This window comes from Mobula birostris, chromosome 29 (genome assembly GCF_030028105.1).
Source record: "Mobula birostris isolate sMobBir1 chromosome 29, sMobBir1.hap1, whole genome shotgun sequence".
Lineage (NCBI taxonomy): Eukaryota > Metazoa > Chordata > Chondrichthyes > Myliobatiformes > Myliobatidae > Mobula > Mobula birostris.
Window position 1 is genome coordinate 24,605,966 of NC_092398.1, and position 21,072 is coordinate 24,627,037.

Consider the following 21,072-nt stretch of genomic DNA (forward strand, 5'->3'; position numbering starts at 1 on the left):
TGACGTATTATCTCATGATGTCAACACGTGAAATTGTGCATATTGAGCTTCTTGTAACTTCAAACCCAGAGAGTTTGGACGGCTGTAAAAAGATGCTGGAGATGTACTAAAGGCGGACGTGGAAACGGCGGACCACCTGAATAGGTATTTTCCATCAGTGCTCACTGTGGAAGACACCAGCATGAAGTGTCGGAATTCACTATTCCTTGAGAGAAAGTTCTGGGGAATCAAAAGGTCTGAAGGTAGATAAATCACCTGACCTTATGGGGTTAATTTCAGAAATTTACCACGTGATCGCTTTATCTACTTTACTTCTCAAAAACAAGAGGAAATGTTTTTTCCCCTCTGTGCTTTCTGAGTAAAACATTATCTCATGATTTCAGCAACTCAACTTCTTTATATTGAGCTTCCTGGATCTTCAAACCCAGAGAGTCTCTACCGAGGTGGACGAACTCATCTTTTCGCTCATTCGGAACCAAGGCCCCATCTTTACTAAATCAGCATCCAAATTCAGCACAAGACACAACTCCTCGATCTAACTCGAGCACTTAGGAAATCCCACCGTCCGTCTCTGTGCAAGTCCTGTTCAAGATTACTTTCGTGCGCTCAGGAGAACTTAACGTCTAAGTACAAGACTCCAAAACTGCTGAGGACCGGGAAGGAGCCAGAGGTTCCAGGGAAAGGTGAGATGCATTTCCACGGGTTTTATATTAATTTGGAAATGTGGTGGCTGATCAGGGATCATCAGCGTGGCGGCGTTGTGGAAGGAAGCCTGCCTTACTACTTTCGGGAGGTTTTTCAGGAGAGTATGTTCTCTTAGGCAATGAAGGCAGGGCAGTGGGATTATCAATATGCAGTTCAGTGAGGAGAACTTCAGAGGTTAGAAAGCTGGGCTAGTTTTCCATGCGGCCGAAAGCAGCTTACGGATGGCCTAACAAAGGAAATTAAGATACTAGCTATAGAGATGGTGCAGACAGGTAGAATCGCTTTTCCATTGTAGGAGCAACATTGAGGGTAAGGCTTACATTTATCTTGAGCGGAGACTTAACCGAATATAAAGGCTAGACTATTTTAAAGTTTATTTTAATTTTTAGTTAGATTTAGAGATAAAGTACGGTAATCAGCCCTTCCGACCCGACGAGACCGTGCCGCCCAATTACTGTCATGTGATCAATTAACCTACTGGCGTCTCGAGTTTCTGGGGTTGACAGGTTTGTCATATGAGGCACTCACTTCTACTCACTGAAATTCAGAAGAATTGGTGGGCGGGGGGGATGTCTTCATAGAAAGCTGTTCAATGTGAAAAGGCCTCGAAAGAGTGGATGTAGAATAGATGTTTCCTATGGGAAGTAGGCTAAGACTAGACGACACAGCCGCAGAATGCAGGGCCGTTCTTTTAACAGGGAGCTTATGAGCACTTTGGAAAGCCATTCTACAGTACTCTGCAAAGTGTCTTAGGCACATACTGTATTTAGAGACACAAGTGGAGCAGCCCTTTCTGCCATCTAGCCCGCACCGCCAGCAGCCAACCTATTTAATCGCAGCCTTTTAGCAGGATATTTTACAATGATCAAATAACCTCATAACTAGTACGTCTGTTGAACGTGGAGAAACCGGAGTACCCGGAGCAAACTCACACGGTCTCGGGAACTTGTATCAGTGGTTGTAGCAACCTGATCACCCTAATCCAGTAGAATATTCTCCTGGCTGCAGAGGGTGATACAGGATCAAAATAACGGCTGTGTTCGGGTGGATACCCTTCATAGGGAACGCCTCCGTGGCACTTTGTTTCACGTGGGGAGGATAAAACACGGGCAGCCACCACACGGTATTTGACAGTTCTGGGCGGCCGGGGTCCAGCGGCAAGTAATGAAAGAAGATTGTGGTCTCTGCGCTGCAGCAGACTTACTCCACCTTCAGTGCCATATTACGTGTCCTGTTTCCGTTCCGTGTGGCTATCTTCCTTCTTCGTTCTCTCCTTCTCTCCTCAATACCTCTTCGCTCAATTATTCAACCCTCTAACTTCCACAATTTTTCCACCACCAGATCAGACATGTCGCTCTCTGAAGGAGTGTCCAATTCGACGTTCACTGGGAATCTCTCCCCCAACAATTTCGCGGCCGGTAGATTCAGAATGGAGTGGGGAGCACCTTCCGTCATGACAACGGTCATCCTCATCCTTACCGTCCTACTGGGCGTCCCGGGAAACGGCGCAGTCATCTGGGTGACGGGCTTCAAGATGAAAAGTAACGTCTGGAATGTGTGCTTCCTGAACCTGGCTGTGGCTGACCTGATTTATTGCCTGTGTCTCCCCTTATACATCATTCTCCAGCTTAAAACCTCTTATTTTTGGCTGCTTGTATTACCCACTATGTTCCTAGTCGCTTTTGCCAGCCTATATCTGTTATGCCTGATCAGCATCTACCGCTGCCTGGCTATTACACGGCCCATATGGTTCCAGCAACATCTGAGCCTCGCATGGGTTCGTGTGACCTGCTTCGTGGTCTGGGTCATAGCCATCGTCATCTTTATGCTTGTATTCCTCTCTAGGTATTTTTTCGTGTGTGCGCTAATTTGGATCACTTTCACCTTCGCCCTCCCGCCTCTTGTAATTATGATCATTTGCTACGCCTTCGTTGGCCGGAGGCTGCAAGGGGTCAGGCTCGCTGAGTCCAGGAAGCCCATACGCCTGATCGTGACCACCGTCGCCGCATTTATGATCTGCTGGCTCCCCAGCACTCTCTACGCCCTCATATCAACCGGCGACGTGCAGAGTCATTTTTACTGGTATATACTCACTGAGGCCCTGGCCTCATTCAACAGCGCCCTCAACCCTCTTATCTACGTCTTCGCCGGCAGCGACTTCCGTCAGGTCTTCAGGCGCTCCATGTTTGCCTCGCTCCTGCTGGCCTTCACCGAGCATGAGCCAAAGGGTGAGACCGAGACCCGCAATTCCACCTCAAATACGAATGTCTGATAGAATACCTCGTGGGCCCTCAGCCGACCAATAGCTCCTGACTACAGACACAGTGGACAGTCGGCTGCAAATATGGTCAGCACTGGAGGCTTTCCTGTACGCTTCTTCCAATCTCTTAGAACATAGAGCGTAGAACAGTACAGCTCAGCGACAGGCCATTCGGCCTACTATTGTCGATCAATTAAATTATTAAATTAATGGCCAATTAATCTAATCCCCTCTGAATACCCAATGTCGATATCCTTCCAATTAGCTCATTTCGCCGACATAAACATCCCTGAAAAGTCTCTGAGCTATCTGTCTTTACCATCATCCCAGTCAGCGTATACCAAGTATGCACCACTCTCTGTGTAAACTACTTGCCCCTCGCATCTCCCTTGTAATTACGCCGTCTCCTCTTAAATACATGGCCTTTGGTGTTAGACATTTCAACCTTGGGTAAATTATGCTGTTGGTCTGTGCCTTTCATAACCTACCAAAATTCCATCAGGTCTCCCCTCTCTTTTCGCTGGCCCAGTCTTCATTCGGATACGGCAATCCATGGTCTCCTCCACTGTAGAGATGAGGCCACACTCAAGTTGGAGGAACAATAACTTATATTGCATTTGGGTACATCCAACTTGCTGACATGTACGGAGATTTCTCAAAATTCCAGTCATGCCCTCCCTCCTACACCGCTCCCCATCGCCTTTTTCCTCTCTCACATTGCCTGCACATCTCCTCCCTCTGTTGCTCCTTCCACCTTATCTTTCCTTCATGGGCTTCTTTCCATTCCTTTTCTCGAGCCCTGTATTTCTTTCACCAATCAACTTCCCAGCTCTTTGCTTTATCCCTTGCCCCGGTTTGACGTATTACCTTGCGTTTCACTCTCCCCCTCCCGATCTTTTAATTCTACACTTCATCTTTTCCTCACGGTCCTGCTGAAGGAACTCAACCCGAAAGGTCGAATGCACATTTCTCCATAAATCTTCAGAAATTTCTGTTTGTTTCTCAGAATTCCACCATCTGCAGTTTCTCTGTTTGTAATCTGGTACATCCATTCCACATCAACTCTGTCTAGGCCTTTCAGTATTCCAAAGGATTTAATGACATCACATTCATCCTTCTGAATTCCAGAGAGTACAGACCCGGAGCTATCAAAGCTTCTTTCTATGATAACCTTTTCATTACCGGAATTATATTTCTGAACCTCTCCTAAATCCGCTCCAACGGCAGCACTTCTTTTCTTAGATGAGGAGCGCAAACTGTTCACAATACTCAAGCGAGGACTCACCGGTGCTTTATAAAGCCTCAGCATCACATCCCTGCTCCTGTATTCCAGACCTCTTGAAATGAACACTACCATTACATTTGCCTTCTTCACCACCGATTCTACGTATCAGACCATAAGGCCATAAGACAAAGGAGCAGAAGTCTGCCATTCGGCCCATCGAGTCTGCTCAGCCATTTTATCATGAGCTGATCCATTCTCCCATTTAGTACCACTCCCCCGCCTTCTCACCATAATCTTTGATGCCCTGGCTACTCAGATACCTATCAATCTGTGCCTTAATTACACCTAATATCTGGGCGTCCACTGCTGCCCGTGGCAACAAATTCCACAGATTCACCACCCTCTGGCTAAAAAATTTCTTCTCATTTCTGCTCTGAATGGGCGGCCTTCAATCCTTAAGTCATGCCCTCTCGTACTAGACTCCCCAATCATGGGAAACAACTTTGCCATATTCACTCTGTCGATGGCTTTCAACTCTCGAAATGTTTCTATGAGGTCTCCCCTCGTTCTTCTGAACTCCAAGGAATACAGTCCAAGACCGTACAAACGTTCTTCATATGTTAACCCTCTCATTTCCTGAATCATTCTAGGGAATATTCTCTGTACCCTCTCCAACGTCAGCACGTCCTTTTCTTAAATAAGGAGACCAAAACTGCCCACAGTACTCCAAGTGAAGTCTCACCAGCGCCTTATAAAGCGTCAACATCACATCCCTGCTCCAATACTCTATTCCTCTTGAAATGAATTCCAACATTGCATTTGCCTTCTTCACCACCGACTCAACCTGGAGGTTAATCTTAAGGCAATCCTGTGTGAGGACTCCCAAGTCCCGTTGCATCTCAGAAGTTATAATTATTTCCCCATTTAAATAATAGTCTGCCCGTTCATTTTTTTTCTGCCAAAATGCATCACCACACACTTTCCAACACTGTATTTCATTTGTCACTTCTCTTTGTTTCCTCAGCACCACCGGCCCCTCCACCTACCTTCGTATCGTCAGCAAACTTAGCCACAAATCCATCTATTCCATAATCCAAATCGTTGATGTACAAATTAAAAAGATGCGGCCCCAGCACGGACCCCTGTGGAACACTACTGGTAACCGGCAGCCAACCAGAATAGGATCCCTTTATTCCCAGTCTCTGTTTCCTGCCAATCAGCCAACGCTCTTTCCACGTATTTAACTTTCTCATAATCCCATGGGCTCTGACCTTGTTAAGTAGCCTCATGTGTGGCACCATGTGAAAGGCCTTCTGAAAATCCAAATATACAACATCCACTGCATCTCCCTTGTCCAACCTACTTGTAATTTCTTGAAAAAATTGTCATATCTTTGTCAGGCAGGATTTTCCTTTAAGGAATCCATGCTGAGTTCTGCCGACCTTGTTATATGTCTCCAGGTACTCTGTAACTTCATCCTTGACAACTCGTTTCTGCATACCACGACACGGTTTATCCTACCCCACCCCATCCTCCATTCAATCCCTTCCTACCTATGATCGTGACACTTCTCATGCTCTTAAACTTTTCGATGATTTTAAGTTCCCTGACCACACCTTTTTATTTTTCCCATGCATGTCCAGTCCCTGTATACTTCTATTACCCATCAGGAAGGTCGTAAGGATCTCCGCTTCTTTTTGGATTCGACACCTAATCAGTTCCCCTCTGCCACCACTCTGCTCCTTATAGAGGAATTAGTTCTTACTCTTAATAAGTCTTCCTCCAAAGTAAAGGTGTAGCTATGGGCACCCGTATGGGTCCTAGCTATACCTGTCGTTTTGTTGGTTTTTGCAACAATCTATGTTCCAAACCTATTCTGGTATCTGTCCCCAACTTTCCCTTCGCTACATCGACGACTGCATTGGTGCTGCTTCCAGCACGCATGCTGAGCACGTTGACTTAATTAACTTTGCCTCCAACCGTCACCCTGCCCTCAAGTTTACCTGGTCCATTTCCGACATCTCCCTCCCCTTTTTTGATCTTTCTGTCTCTATCTATGTAGACAGCTTATCTACAGATGTCTACTATAGGCCGACTCACTCTCACAGCTATCTGGACTATTCCTCTTCTCACCCTGTCTCTTCCAAAACTGCCATCTCCTCCTCGCAATTCCTCCATCTCCGCCATATGTGCTCTCAGGATGAGGCTTTTCATTCCAGGACGAGGGAGATGGCCTCCTTTTTTAAAGAAAGGGGCCTCCCTTCCTCCAACATCAACTCTGCTCTCAAGCGCATCTTCCCCATTTCACGTACATCTGCTCTCACTCCATCCTCCCGTCACCCCACTAGGAATAGGGTTCCCCTGATCTTCACCTACCACCCCACCAGCCTCCAGGTCCAACATATTATTCTCCGTAACTTCCGCCACCTCCAACGGGATCCCACCACTAAGCACGTCTTTCCCTCCTCCCCCTCTCTGCTTTCCGCATGGATCGCTCCCATCGCGACTCCCTTGTCCATTCGTCCCTCCATCCCTCCCCACTGATCTCCCTCCTGGCACTTCTCCTTGCAAGCGGAACAAGTGCTACACATGCATTTACACTTCCTCCCTTACCACTATTCAGGGCCCCAGACAGTCGTTCCAGGTGAGGCGACACTTCACCTGTAAGTCGGCTGGGGTGATATACTGCTTCCAGTGCTCCCGATGTGCCCTTCTGTATATTGGTGAGACCCAATGCAGACTGGGAGCTCGTTTTGCTACGCTCTGTCCTCCAGAGAAAGCAGGATCTCCCAGTAGCCACACATTTTAATTCCACATCACATTCCCATTCTGATATGTGTATCCACGGCCTCCTCCACTGTAAAGATGAAGCCACACTCAGGTTGGAGGAACAAAGCCTTATGTTCCGTCTGGGTAGCCTCCAACCTGATGGCATGAACATTGAATGCTCTAACTTCCGCTAGTGCCCCACGTCCCCCTCGTACCCCATCCGTTATTTATTTATATACACACGTTCTTTCTCTCTCTCTCCTTTTTCTCCTTCTGTCTCTCTGACTCTACCCCTTGCCTATCCTCTGTGTTTTTCCTCCCTCCCCCTTTTCCTCCTGCCTGGGCCTCCTGTCCCATGATCCTCTCATATCACTTTTGCCAATCACCTGTCCAGCTCTTAGCTCCATCCCTCTCTCTCCTGTCTTCTCCTATCATCTTGGATCTCCCCCTCCTCCTCCCACTTTCAAATCTCTGACTAGCTCTTCCTTCAGTTAGTCGTGACGAAGGGTCTCGGCCAGAAACGTCGACTGTACCTCTTCCTAGAGATGCTACCTGGCCTGCTGCGTGCACCAGCAGCTTTGATGTGTGTTGCTTGAGTACTTTCTCTGTCGTAATTGTGACTGCTCACACTTCTCTTCCCTGCCATCTTTGAGAGTCCGTTATACGGATGATGTTCTCCTCAGTGAAGACTGATGCAAAATACTCGTTCAGTTCCACCGCCATCTCCTTATCTCCCATTACAATTTCTCCAGAATCATTTTCTATCGGTCCTATACCTACCCTCGCCTGTCTTTTTCTCTTTATATACTTGAAAAAGCTTTTAGTATCCTCTTTGATATTATCTGCTAGCTTCCTTTCATAGTTAATGCTTTCCCTCTTAATAACCTTATTAGTTTCCTTTTGCAAAGTTTTAAAAACTTCCCAATCCTCTGTCTTCCCACTAATTTTTACTTCCTTGTATGCCCTCTCCATTGTTGTAACTTTGACTATGGCTTTTTCCATTCAAAAATTTCTTCTTTTTTGGAATACACCTGTCTTGCACCTTTCTCACTTCTCGCATAAACTCCAGCCACTACCGCTATGCCGTCCTTCCTGCCAGTGTCCCTTTCTAGTCAACTTTGACCAGTTCCTCTCTCATGCCACTGTAATTTCCTTTACTCCACTGAGATACCGACACATCGGATTTCGGCTTCCCTTTTTTCAGATTTCACAGTGAACACAATCATGTTATGATCATTGTCTCCTAAGGGTTCCATCATCTCAATCTCTCTAATCAGCTCGGGTTCATTACACAATACCCAATCCAGTACAGCCGATCCCCTAGTGGGCTCAACAACCTGTTCTAAAAAGCCATCCCGCAGACATTCTACAAATTCTCTTTCTTGAAATACAGTGCGGACCTGATTTTCCCAATCCACTCGCATGTTAAAATCCCCCACAATTTTCATAACACTGCCCTTCTGTCAAGGTTTTTCCATTTCCTGTTGGAATGTTTAGTCCACATTACTGCAGCGGTTTGGAGATCTATAAATAACTGCCATCAGGGTCTTTTTACCCCTGCGATTTCTTCGGTCAACCCATAAAGATCCCGTACCTTCCGATCCTATATCATCTCTTTTTAATCATTTAATATCATTTCTTACTAATAAACCCAGGCCTCCCCCTCTGCTTACCTTCCTATCCTTCCGGTACAGCGTGTGTCCTTGGACGTTCAGCTCCCAGAGACATGCATCATTTAGCCAGTTCTCAGTAATGGCCACAATATCACACCTGCCAATCTGTAGCTGTACGACAAGGTGATCCACCTTATTCCTTATGCTGCGTGCATTTCAATATAACACCTGAAGACCAGTATGTGGTACTTTTCCCTTTGGTTTCACTGCAACCTTATTACACTGCAACTCATCCCGATGGCTACAAATTTGCCCCATCACCTGCCTGTCTTTCCTGACATTTTTACTGCTCACTATCTTGGATTTGTTTATGTTTTCACCTTCCTCCACTCTATCATTCCGGGTACCATCGCCCTGCCAAATTAGTTTAAACCCTCCCTAACAGCTCTATTAAATCTTCCCGCAAGGATATTGGTCCCCTTCGGGTTCAGTCGTAACCTGTCCCTTTTGAACAGGTCATATTTCCCCCAGAAGAGATCCCCATTATCCAAGAATCTGAAGCCCTGCCCCCTGCACCGCTCTCTCAGCCATGCATTCATCTGCCTGATCTTACTATTCTTGCCCTCGCTCGCACGTGGCACAGGTAGCAATCCCGAGATTACTACCCTGCAGGTCCTGCTTCTCAGCTTCCTTCCTAACTCCCAGAAATCTCTCTTCAGGACCTCCTCCCTTGTCCTATCTATGTCACTGGTACCAACATGTACCAAGACAACTGGCTGCTCGTCCTTCCCCTTCAGAATATTCTGGACCCGATCCGAGACATCCCGTACCCTGGCACCTGGGAGGCAACACATCATGCGGGTATCTCTATCAGGCTCACAGAATCTCCTGTCCGTTCCCCTGACTATGGAATCCCCTATGACTACCTTTCTGTAGTTCCGATAACTACAAATTAACCTTTAAATGTTTCCTTTGCATCTCTGATTTTCGGATTTTCTCCCCATTTAGAAAATAGTCAACACATTCTTTCTGCTACCCAAGTGCATGATGATACATTGTCCAACATAATATTTCATTTTCCACTTTCATGCTCATTCCGCAAGTCTGTCTAAGTCCTTCGGCATCCTATCTGTTTCAACGCTGACTGCCGCTCCATCATTCATCTTATCAACTTCAAACTTGGCAAAAAAGCCATCTGTTCCGTCGTCTAAATTACTCATACACAGCATTAAAAGAAGCGTGTCCGGCACCAAACCCTGCAGAACACCGCTAGTTACTGGCAACCAACCATAAGAGGATTCTTTCATTCCCACTCACAGCCTCCTACCAATTCACCAATGCACTAACCACGCCAGTAACTCCTAATTTGGTAAGCAGCCTCAGTTGTGGCATCATGTCAAAGGCCTTCAGAAAGTCGAAACATACAGCATCCTCTGCATCCACTTTTTATATCTTATGTATCCTCAAAAATCTCCAACAGGTAAGATTTTCCCTTGGGAAAACCATGCTGACTTTGTCCTATCTGGTCCTGTGTCGCCAAATAAATTCCTTTACTCCATTGAAGTACTGCTACATCACCCTCCATTTTCTCCCTATCAAATTTCAATTTGAATTCAGCCATATTGTGATTACTGCCTCCGGTTTATTACATAACCCAGTCCAGTATAGCTGATCCCCAAGTGGGCTCAATGAAAAAGTGTTCTACAGAGCCATCTCCCAGGCATTCAACAACCTCACTCCCTTGAGATCCATTTCCAACCTGATTTTCCCAATCGAACTGCATGTTCAAATCACCCATGACAATCACAAAATTGCCCTTTTGACATGCCTTTTTTATTTCCTGTTGTAATCTGTGGTCCACATCCCAGCTACTCTTAGGGCGCCGATGTATATCTGCCATCAGAGTCATTTTACCCTTGCAGTTGCTTAACTCAGCCGAGAGGGATTCAAGATCTTCCGATTCTATGTCACATCTTTCTACTGATTTGATGCCAGTCTTTACCAGCAGAGCTGCGCCACCCCCTCCGCCTTTCTTCCTATCTCTCCAATACAATGTGCAGCCTTAGATATTTAGCTCCCAACTGCAATCTTCCTTCAGCCAGGGCTCGTAATGTGCACAATATCGTACCTGATCATTTCTGACCGTGCAACAGAATCATCTACCTTATTTCTTTTACTCCGTGGTTTGAGATATACCATATTGCGGAATGTATTTGCTCCTATTTTTTGATTCTGCATTTCTAACGCACCTATAATCAGCCCGCTGGCTGCAATTATGTCCAATCATCTGCCTACCCTTCCTGACTGCACGCTATTTTTGTTTGGTTTTTATTTTTTGCCACCGTCCTATCCTAAGTTTTTAAAGTCAACATCAATCCAATACTTAAGATATATCAATGCCATCTGCCCAGGATAGAGGTTATCTTTGCGAAACTTTCTGGAGGAAATCACTTCAGCACTGTGGACTAAGCTGAGGTCTAACGACAGATGGAGATGGAAGAAGAGTCCAAAGTATTTCTCACTATAAATACTCACAAACAGCCTTATCGCTGTAATAGGCTTATTTGGCAGTAAAATCTGCACCTGCTCTCAGGCAGAAATCTATGGGCCAGGTATTGCAAGGCTCCCAGGGAGTTAGAGACATCATGGGTACCAGTAGATATGACAATGAACATCTCCAAAGTCCATGAAACCGTTGAAACGATTAAAAGATTTGGGGCTCTGAGCACGACACATATTCTGTACACTTCTGCCAACTACCTGTCATTTAGATCATTCATTTAGAATTCAAGAGTATATGAAGTCACTATGGAAGAGAAATATCAATGTTTTACATTGTAATGGGCATTGAGGGAATAATGAATTGTTTTTAAATGAGAAATCGAAATCTATAAGCATTTATCTGTAATTAACGTACTCTGTGTGACTGAAATGCGCCCTGCAGCCGAGATACAAAAATAACTGTATTTGTACTTCCTTGTTCTGAGAATTTTCATGTTTCTGCGTTTGAGCTAGCTTGCCTGATATACCTTCCAGAACTAACACTTAGGTAAAATGTGTAGCTGCTCAACGACATTTTTTTTGCTACTTCGCTATTCGGTAGCGTTGCTGGAGTTCCGCTAAAAATACTGAGAAACTGATTGCTAAGCTTTGCCTTGAAGTCGTCATGCAGAATGCAGTGTACTACTTATACATGGTCTTCCAAAATGTTAGACATTGTTCTCTGTAAATGCTAGACAAAGGTTCAAATAAAGAATTATCTGGTCATACAATGTCGCGAGGCACGTGACCATAGTGTTGTAAAAATCCACCTTAGTGTCTCTTCTCACGTACCATTCATGTATAAATATGACCGAGATTTCTTGTATTACAGAGTCCCAAGACCCCTCTTTCAGGGGTTCGGGCTCGCTTTGATATCATGTATCAATAAAGATTATCGGAAGCAGCTTCCTTCGAGTCCGAGTATTCTATTCCCGCGACAAATTGGCGATGGGGATGTGATCATCTTTAGTATCCAAACACCTTCCAAGTCAGGAGGGAATTGTTGGACGGGTACTATTATAGCAGGATCTCTGAACAAAGGACCCGAACGGAAAGAGGGGACCTTCCAAGTTAAGATGATCTGGCGCCCAAGCTGAAATGGGGGTTGCGGGCGACCTAGCTGAAAGTGGGGAGAGGGCGACTAGTTCCGGCGTTTTGGCTGAAAGAGGGACGGCCGACGGGTCCTAGCTGAATAGGGGACTGAAATTGTAAAAGGAAGGGTACCGTTCAGAAGATGAAAGAACGGAGAAGCTGCTGAGGAAACTCTAAACCGGTGAGCGCTGCAGAGAACCTTTCGGGGAAATAAGCGGGCGCGCGGCGTAACTCTTCTTTTTCAGACGATGGGAACTGTCTGCAGTCGGGTGTCTGCTACTGCTCCTGCAGACCCGCCACAACGAGTAAGATCGCGTTGGTCCTTGAACGTAAGTAGGAAGACCGTGAAACGGATGAAAACTGTGAAGAAAGCTCGGCAGAAGGGAGGACATCCCTTGATACCCCCGGAGTCACCAGCAGACACGGTAATTCGGGAAACAGGTAACGACCGATACGCTGTAACTTTTAGCAAAGATCTGTACGGCTGGTCGCAGGGAGACTGGCCGTACGGAGGGAATTTTAAAATTGATTTGCAACAAACCTGTTGGGACGAGGTAGCGAATGGAAATGGGAACCCAAAGTGTGATTTTGAGAATATGATGGGATGTTTTGGGAAATGGATGCAGGTGGCAATGAGACACCAGCCCCATAAACAAAAGAGAAAGAAAGAAAAAGAGGAGGAGCCCCCTGTCACGAAGAGTCTCGATGAAAAGCAAGGCCCGGCACCACCAACCGCTCCGCCACCCTACCCACCCAGACCCCCCCCCCTCCAACGATGCCGGCACACGTACCATTATACCCCCCCTCCACCCCCCCCCCCCCGGATACCGCACATTGTATCTCTCGAAAGGAAAGATTCTGGTCCTAATATTCTAACACTGGACTGATAAACGAGGTAATAGAGATGGTAGCAGCCTGGGTCAGCAGAGTAACCGCACTCGGGAACAATCGGCACATCAGCTCCTGCTGAAGGAGCTGATGAACCCGCACAAGGGGCAGGCGGAGGGGAAGACAGGGAGGTATAACTGGAGGAAGGGGTACAAACCAGACACATATCTCAATGAATGGCCATTCACTCCTCCACCTCTCCGACAGTTCAGCCTCCAACAATAATGATAGGAGAAACAGCAATATTAAAGCCATGGACGCCTGCAGAGGCCTGAGCTTTTGTAGCTGAGCTCCCTAATCGAATAAAAAGACCAACAGCGTTCCTCAGTTGGTTGGAACAAATGTGCGAAATTTATAAGCCTCTCCCGGTAGATTTGCGGACTCCTTTTCAAACATGCCTATGAATGCTCCTGGGCAGCTTCGAAAGATACATTCCAGGTTCCGCCCGGGAAGAATGCAGATTAGCGGAAAGATGATGAGAAGACAACACAGGGTAACGAATCCCTGTGTTCTTGGCTGTCCAGTAGAGGGAAGGACGCCATATTGTGGGCAGCACAACGGCATAGGGACTTAGGAGAAGTGACTAGATGCTTTCAGAAGAAGGTTGAAGGAGCCCCTGATTTTATAGCTCGGTTTAAGAATACCTGAGAGGAGTATGCCGGAGTTCCCTTAGAGGAAAATGGGCCATTGGCCATCCAGACTCTGCAAAATTTAATGTTGCCCTAACAAGGCAGATTTTTAAAATGCGAGATTTGAACTGGCAGGCTATGCCTTGGTCAAAACTAGTCACTACTTTGATAAACATGGAAAGGGAGGGAACCTTCGTCGCACCCGGGATGGCCTTCAAACGCATTAGACAAAATTTTACCTACAGGAACAGGGGAGGGGAAAAGAAAAACGGAGAACATAGAAAAAGAGAGTTGAAAGATCCCAGGATATGTGCCGAAGATGTGGGGAAAATGGACATTGGACCAAAGAGTGCCGAATTCGTGCAAAGCAGGGTCGAAGTACTTCCTATAAAGAACCCACACAATGGACTGGACAAAACGAGAGAAGGGTGACCTCCTTCTCTTATAGCAACCCTTTCCCACTGGAATATGGGTCCCAGGGGAGGTGGTGGTATAGGGAACGGTCATATCACTTTCCCAAGACTCCGAAACGCAACCCACGGTAAACCTTAGAATAGGAGACACTCACTTGGTGCACACTGGCACTACCCTGTCCTCTGTACCCCCACCCTGGGATTACCCCTGAGCCAGAACAGGTTAGGAACCGTAGTGGTAGCCGGAATCCCACTGTCAGAACTCTTATCGAAGAAGTTCCCCTTGTCCCAGGGAGACACTTGTATACAAGAAACTTTGATAGTCTCCAATACTACTCTCCTGCCGCTGTTGGGATGCCAAGCTCTGTGTAAGGTAGGAACTACTATTTACTGCTCTCCTCAGGGCATGTACATGGAAGTACCCTCGCCCCGGACGCATCAGTTAAAGTCCCTGTTTCTCAACCACGAGGCCAAACTCGACCCGGTATTGTAATGCTGGCAACTCGAGGGCAACCCCGACACAGTTAAGATGTGCCGGCTGCGGCCAGAACTTGAGGGGCTGGCTCCGACGGCTCGCACTGAAGCTTTGTGGGGCTTGTTGCAAGTGGTCCGATACTACTCCCGTTTACACCGCACCGCCTGGTACACAACGACAGATGATTCAGAATACCGAGAAAAGGCGTACACCCACGAAGGGCTGAAAGCTGAGATACACCCAGACCCTTATCTATATTTTGAGAAGGAAGGGCTGGGTATCCCGTTACGCCTGACCGCAGAGTAGCAACCCCTGTCCCACCTGGGACCTGCGTCAATACCTCACCTACCCTTGCTGTACGGCCTCCCTATCAGGAGAAACAGATAGATCCAATGATTAAACGGTTGCAATCAGCCCCTATTATCGAGTGCATTGGGGACTTTGAATGGAACGGGCCTGAGGAGGGAAGAATACACCTTCCGGGAACATCCCGCCAGTTAGAGGACACCCTAACCGAATTTCAACGACAACAACTGCCCGAGCCGCCGGGCCATAGGAGCCCTTCAGCATTGGAAAGGGTAAATGCAGACTTGTGGGCCCTCCACAAGACACACGTGGGTCGAGTGCTCACTGCAAGAGACCTCTGTGTCAAGCTAAAAATGATGCTGTATTACCATGTGTTAGGCAGTATCGACTAGCAGCTAAGGCAGAAGAAGGCATAGCCCCGGTCAGGGACTCTCTGCTCCAACAGGGGGTTCTCAAGCCTACCGTCAGCCCCTGTACACACCAGTACTGCCTATACCTAAAGTTGGACGGCCCAATGAGCATTGCAATTCCCATAGCACCGGTGGTACCTGACGTCAGTATGATTGTTTCATCCATTCCCTCTGATGCTACTGTCTACACTGTGGTCGACCTGTGCTCCGCGCTTTTTTTCTATTCCTCTCCATCTGGATAGCCAGTATTTGTTTGCCTTCACATGCAAAGGGCATCAGTATACCTGGACCCGATGCCCCAGGGGTATACTGAAATTCCGGCCGTGTCCGCTGCTGCCGTTGAACATGACTGAGACAAGTGTCATCTGGGAGAAAGTTCTATATTAATGCAATACGCCCGACGATCTGTTGGTGGCGTCAGCTACACTAGCAGAGTGTTAAAAGACTCAGTGACCCTGCTCCAGTTCCTAGCTGCCCGAAGTCATCGGTGGCTAAATCCAAGCTGCAATTTTGTCAGCCACAAGTGCAGTACCTCGGGTTTTAATTGAAGGCTGGGACTCGAGAGATAGGAGCGGACCGAATACAGGCCATTTTACGGATACGGCCGCCTAAAACGAAGAAAGATGTTCTTTCCTTCCTGGGGATGGTTGGCTATTGTCGACAATAAATACACGACTACCGCCTGCGTGATGCAGTCCTCCGTGCCGCCACTGCAAATGAAGCACCTACACAGGATACGAGGTGATTTAGCTGTTACACCCCAATTATACGTATCGCCGATCACCTGCAGTTAGTCCTGCTACCTTTGTTCCAGAGCCTTCCGAAGAAGACGAGCATGACTGCATTACTGTGGTACAACACTCCACTTCCCCCAGGGTGGATCTGCGAGTAGACCCTTGCCGAATGCGGACGTGATCCTTTTTACGGATGGGTGTTCTCACAAAACAAGGGATGACCCTTGCCGTGGTGGATCTATACCAGACAGTGGAGGACTATGCGCTACCTCATGACATTTCAGCCCAGGCTGCAGAACTTTTTGCCCTAACCCGAGCCTGTATACTAGCCAAGGGCCAGACAGCCAATATATATACGGACTCTCGCTATGCCTTTGGAGTTGTCCATGATTTCGGCCAAATATAGAAGAATAAGGGTTTCATATATCAGCGGGAAAGTCCATCAAACACTCCCAGTCAGTGTTCAATTTGTTGGAGGCAACTTAGTTGCCCAGACAGGTAGTGATTATTAATTGTGAAGCGCATTCCAATGCGACAGACGAATTTCCCAGGGAAATGCCCGCGCTGACCAGGCAGCCAAAAGGGTGACAGCTGCGAGGAGACCGGTCCTTCAAGCTCTCTGTGCCACGAATAACTCCCCCATCCCTGTTTTGGGGCCCGCGGAATTACAGGAAGCAGAGCAGAAAAGCGAACGTGGGAGAAGGCACAATGCCGCTTTAAAAGGGGATTTTGGTTTCACCCAGACCAGACCCAGGTGGTGTGCCGAGAAATTGTGTTTGCCCCTGTGTCGCCTAGTGCACGCACATGTACACACGTGCAAAGGAGTGATGCAACATTCAATCGATCGTCAATGGTATGCACCTGGCAGAACGAAAACTACAGTATACAGAAAATCACTCGCTCCTGCCTGATTTGTCAGGAAAATAACCAGGGACCGGGAGCAGTTAAGTATGACCACCTTCCGATGCCTAAAATGTCCTTTGAAAATTTGGAAATTGATTTTGTTCATATGCCCCCGGCCTCAGGATATAAGTACAGGTTGGTCATTGTGGACATGGTCACCCGATGGGCGGAGGCTTCTTACACCCGGAAAGATGACGCACGAACTGTGGTAAAGATATTGTGCAAGGAAATAATACCGAGATATGGACTACCCATGGGGTTAAACCGTGACAGAGGTGCTCACTTTACGGGCAGGATTGAGAAGGATTTAGTGCAGACCATGGGGTTTCAATGGAAGTTGCATATTCCTTTCCAGCCACAGTCTTCGCGGATTGTGGAAAGGGTGAATTGGGAATTGAAGAATGCCCTTTCCAAAGTATGTCAGAACAATAGCTTGTCATGGCCACAAGCTCTCCCCATGGTGTTGCACGCTTTGCGAAATAGGAAAAATAGAGCTACAAGAGTGACACGTCATGAAGCCCTGAAGGGTCGCCAAATGACCACAGGGCCAGACATCCGGTGTGTGCCGAAAAATTGGCGCTAATATGGAATGATGAGCAAACCCTAGCCTATGCACAGGCCATATGTAAAACAGCAGCCGAACGGCATGAGAGAATCAGGCAGGCACAGGCCCCCGTGGAAGATGCCCCTGTACATGCTTTCCACCAGGAAACCAGATGGACGTTAAAAATTAAAAAAGAAAAGACTCTCTCTCTCCCAGTTGGAAGGGGTCCTGCACTATCTTAATAACAACCCGGACGGCTTTGAAAATCGACGGAAAGGAAGACTGGATTCAGGCCGCCGGATGCAAAAAAAAAATAAAATCACCCTCCGAATGCAGAATAGGACGGGAAATTCGGGTCGACGGTCAGCTAACAACAGGCAGAGTCCAGCGGGACTGAGGATGTAGTGGTTGACCGGAGTGGTGTTCATAGGAGCGTTGATTCAGGTGGTGGGAGGGAGCAACACTAACACCTTATTGTTTCTCTGCCATCCGTATGCTAATAGGTAAAGCAGGGAGCATGCTGCGTATGGGCCGAAATTCCCCAGCTGGTAAAACGATGATCCGTATGTCGGTGGTCCCTCTTAAGCTAAGTGAAGTGACATCAGTAGTTTTGTTTAGTGGGGGCAGGAATGGTTGCAGTGTCAATGGTTCTGAGAACTGGCCAGGATGGCCTTCTGGCTTTGAAGGATGGTACTATCGGCCTTCTTCCCGCAACCCGTCCAACCTATGGTCAGGAGTTAGTGTAACTCCACCGCAGCGGACCAGTAAAAAAATACTTCTGTTACTGCAATAACAATTAGAGCTGCCTTTACCAAGCAGGGGATTTCTCCTGCTCAAAAATAAGACTGCCTCTGATGACACTCTACCCCGTCCCCTTAATGGCAGTTACCCGAAATGATGGAAGACACAGCCAGCAAGGAGCATCTGCTGAGGTGAAGAGGTGTACCCAGGGAAGAAAATACCCTTCTGCGACGCATATAAATTCCCTTATGAGGAGGAGGAGGAAATACCGCAGTAAAGAGTGTTAATCTCGAAGATTAACAAGGAGGGAACTATGGAAGAAAAATATCAAAGCTTTACATTGTAACGGACATTGAGGGAATAATGAATTGTTTTTAAATGTTAAATCGAAGTCTATAATCATTTATCTGTAATTAATGTACTCTGTGTGACTGAACTGTGCCTTGTAACAGAGATATAAAAAATCTCTATCTGTAGTTCTTTGTTCTGAGAAGTTTTATCCGTCTGCGTTTGAGCCAGCTTGCCTGATATATATTTGAGAACCAAAACTTATGTAAAATGTGTAGCTGCTGAAGGAGTTTTTTTTTTTTTTTTGCTTCTTCGCTAATCGGTAGCGTTGCTGGAGTTCCAGTAAAGTACTAAGAAACTGATTGCGAAGATTTGCCTTGAAGTCGTCATGCAGGATGCAGTGGACTAATTATACATTGTTCTCTAAAATGATAGACATTGTTTTCTGTATATTTAAATGCTAGACAAAGGTTTAAATAAGGAACTATCTGGTCATAAATTGTCCTGAAGCACGTGACATTTACTTCTGTAAAAATCCACTTGTATCTCTTGTCACGTACCATTCATGCATAAGTATGGCTGAGTTTTCTTGTTTGACAGAGTCCTAAGACGCTGATTTACGAACTTGGGCTCTCCATGATATCATGTGTCAATAAAGATTTTCCGAAGCGGCTCCCTTCGGGTCTGTGTACTCTTTTTCCGCGACAGTCACGAATCACTCTAGCAGTCATCATGTCTACTGGCAATGTTGGAACACAAGTGTGGAGGAGATACAGGCTCCCAATGTAGAGATGGTGACTAGAGTTCGTTTATAAAATTACAACAGAACATTCATCGCTTGGTGGATTGCCACCGTGAGACGTAGCATTCCCAAAACTGGGATCGCGCGATCACGTCTAATTGGAAGACTGCTAACATAAGTAACATGGAATCTCCGAGCCTATCAAACTAAAATGAGCAAGTCTAAACAGAAAGCACCGGGACCGCATCCCAAAGAGCGAGTCACTCGAGAAAAAAAAAGTACGAAGAAATGTCAATCATTGACGTCTCGTTAAAGTTAACGAATTCGGGTGCGCCAATACTCTCAGAGCTCAACACGCTCCTGGACCCCGCAAAGTCAGCGGCATTACGACCCGAGTAGGCGGTCACTCCCGACGGATGTACTGTATATGCGCGGCTGCTCTCCTCTTACGCAGATGAAAAGACGTTTTCCATCTTCTGAGATTAATGTGATTATTGGAGTGTATTTTGTATTGGTTTCCTTCAGGTTTTCGGTGTTTCTTTCTTGTGGCCGATTGCCGGGGGGCTGAGCTGGTAATTGTTGCATGTAGAAGGCGATGTTGGGGAATTTGGAGTCACTGTCCCTGTTCCTTTCAGAAAGTAAGGGGTCGAAAACCTAATGTGTACGGTGTCTTTGATTGTTATTGTGGCCGATTTTTTTTTAATGGCCGCGAGGGAGAATATTGGGGTCCTCGAGTTATGTTTCTATTTTTTTCGTGCCGAATATTCTGGGGGAGTCGATGTGTTTTCTTTCATCAACATCTACGGTCTTTCTGTATTTAATCGCTATCCGTAGTAAACAAATATCATCGTTTAATCACACATGCAGCGATAATAAGAGAGATGACAGTGATATGATTAAATTATACTGAGTCAACACCCTCCACTATGTCAACAATTCACAATTTCACCCAGGGGCGACCCTGCTGTTTGTCCTGGGGTTAAGAACTGGGGAAGAAGGCGGGACCACGGACATCAGAAGCCCCACCCACCCACCCGACTCAACTTTTTAAACTAGTTGGCTTCTTGATGCAGTCTGTCCTTCTCTCCTCAGTGACAGGTCCCAACAGTACCACTCCGCTCATAAGTATTACTTCCTATTGGCACGAATAAAATAGGGAGACAAAGTGAGGAGGCCCTGAAGAGACATTTTAGGGAATTCGGTAGAAACTAAGAAACAAGACTTTCAGGGTGCTCATCGCTGAATTGCTAACTGTGTCATGCGCCAGTCATTGTAGGAATAGGAAGAATTGGCAGATGATGGCGTAACTGATGAACTAGTGCAGGGGTCACGCAGGAACTTAGATTCATCGGACATTGGGATCTCTTCTGGTGAAGGTATGACTTGTACAAAAGGGACAGATTACACCTGAACCCGAGATGGTCCAATATCCTTTCGTGGCTGAAAGAGGATTATACAGTAGCTAGGAGCTTAATGTCCAAGGTTTTACGGTGTAGCGCAAGGACAGGCAGGACGGCAGAAGTTGTGGCGTTGGTGTGATATTGAAAAAAATGAATTGAAATCATTAGTAAGAGGTGACAAGGGAAAGAAGGTTATTGAATCTTTATGGATTCACTATGTGAATTTGGATACAATTCCGAAAATAATTTGGCTTACTGAGATTTTTCAATCAAGTATCATTTTTCTAATTATTTTTAAACCCTCTATAATTGATATGGTTTTTAAAGAATAGGATGCATTAGGTATTAAATGCTTTCAGGACTTGTTTGCAGAGGGAAGTATCTTTTCGTTTGA

The 21,072-nt window shown here is 46.5% G+C and overlaps 1 protein-coding gene across 1 annotated transcript; it reads left to right on the forward strand.

The window, feature by feature from the left end:
* The first annotated feature begins 2,053 nt into the window (after positions 1-2,053).
* On the forward strand, positions 2,054-2,977 carry LOC140190158 (C3a anaphylatoxin chemotactic receptor-like). Its single transcript, XM_072246669.1, has one exon. The coding sequence runs from the start codon at positions 2,054-2,056 to the stop codon at positions 2,975-2,977; it is 924 nt and encodes a 307-aa protein (XP_072102770.1).
* The last annotated feature ends 18,095 nt before the right edge of the window (positions 2,978-21,072 follow it).

What these genes read in the sequence shown, in the direction of transcription:
- LOC140190158 (XM_072246669.1), top strand. Translation starts at nt 2,054, where the DNA reads ATGTCGCTCTCTGAAGGAGTGTCCAATTCGACGTTCACTGGGAATCTC.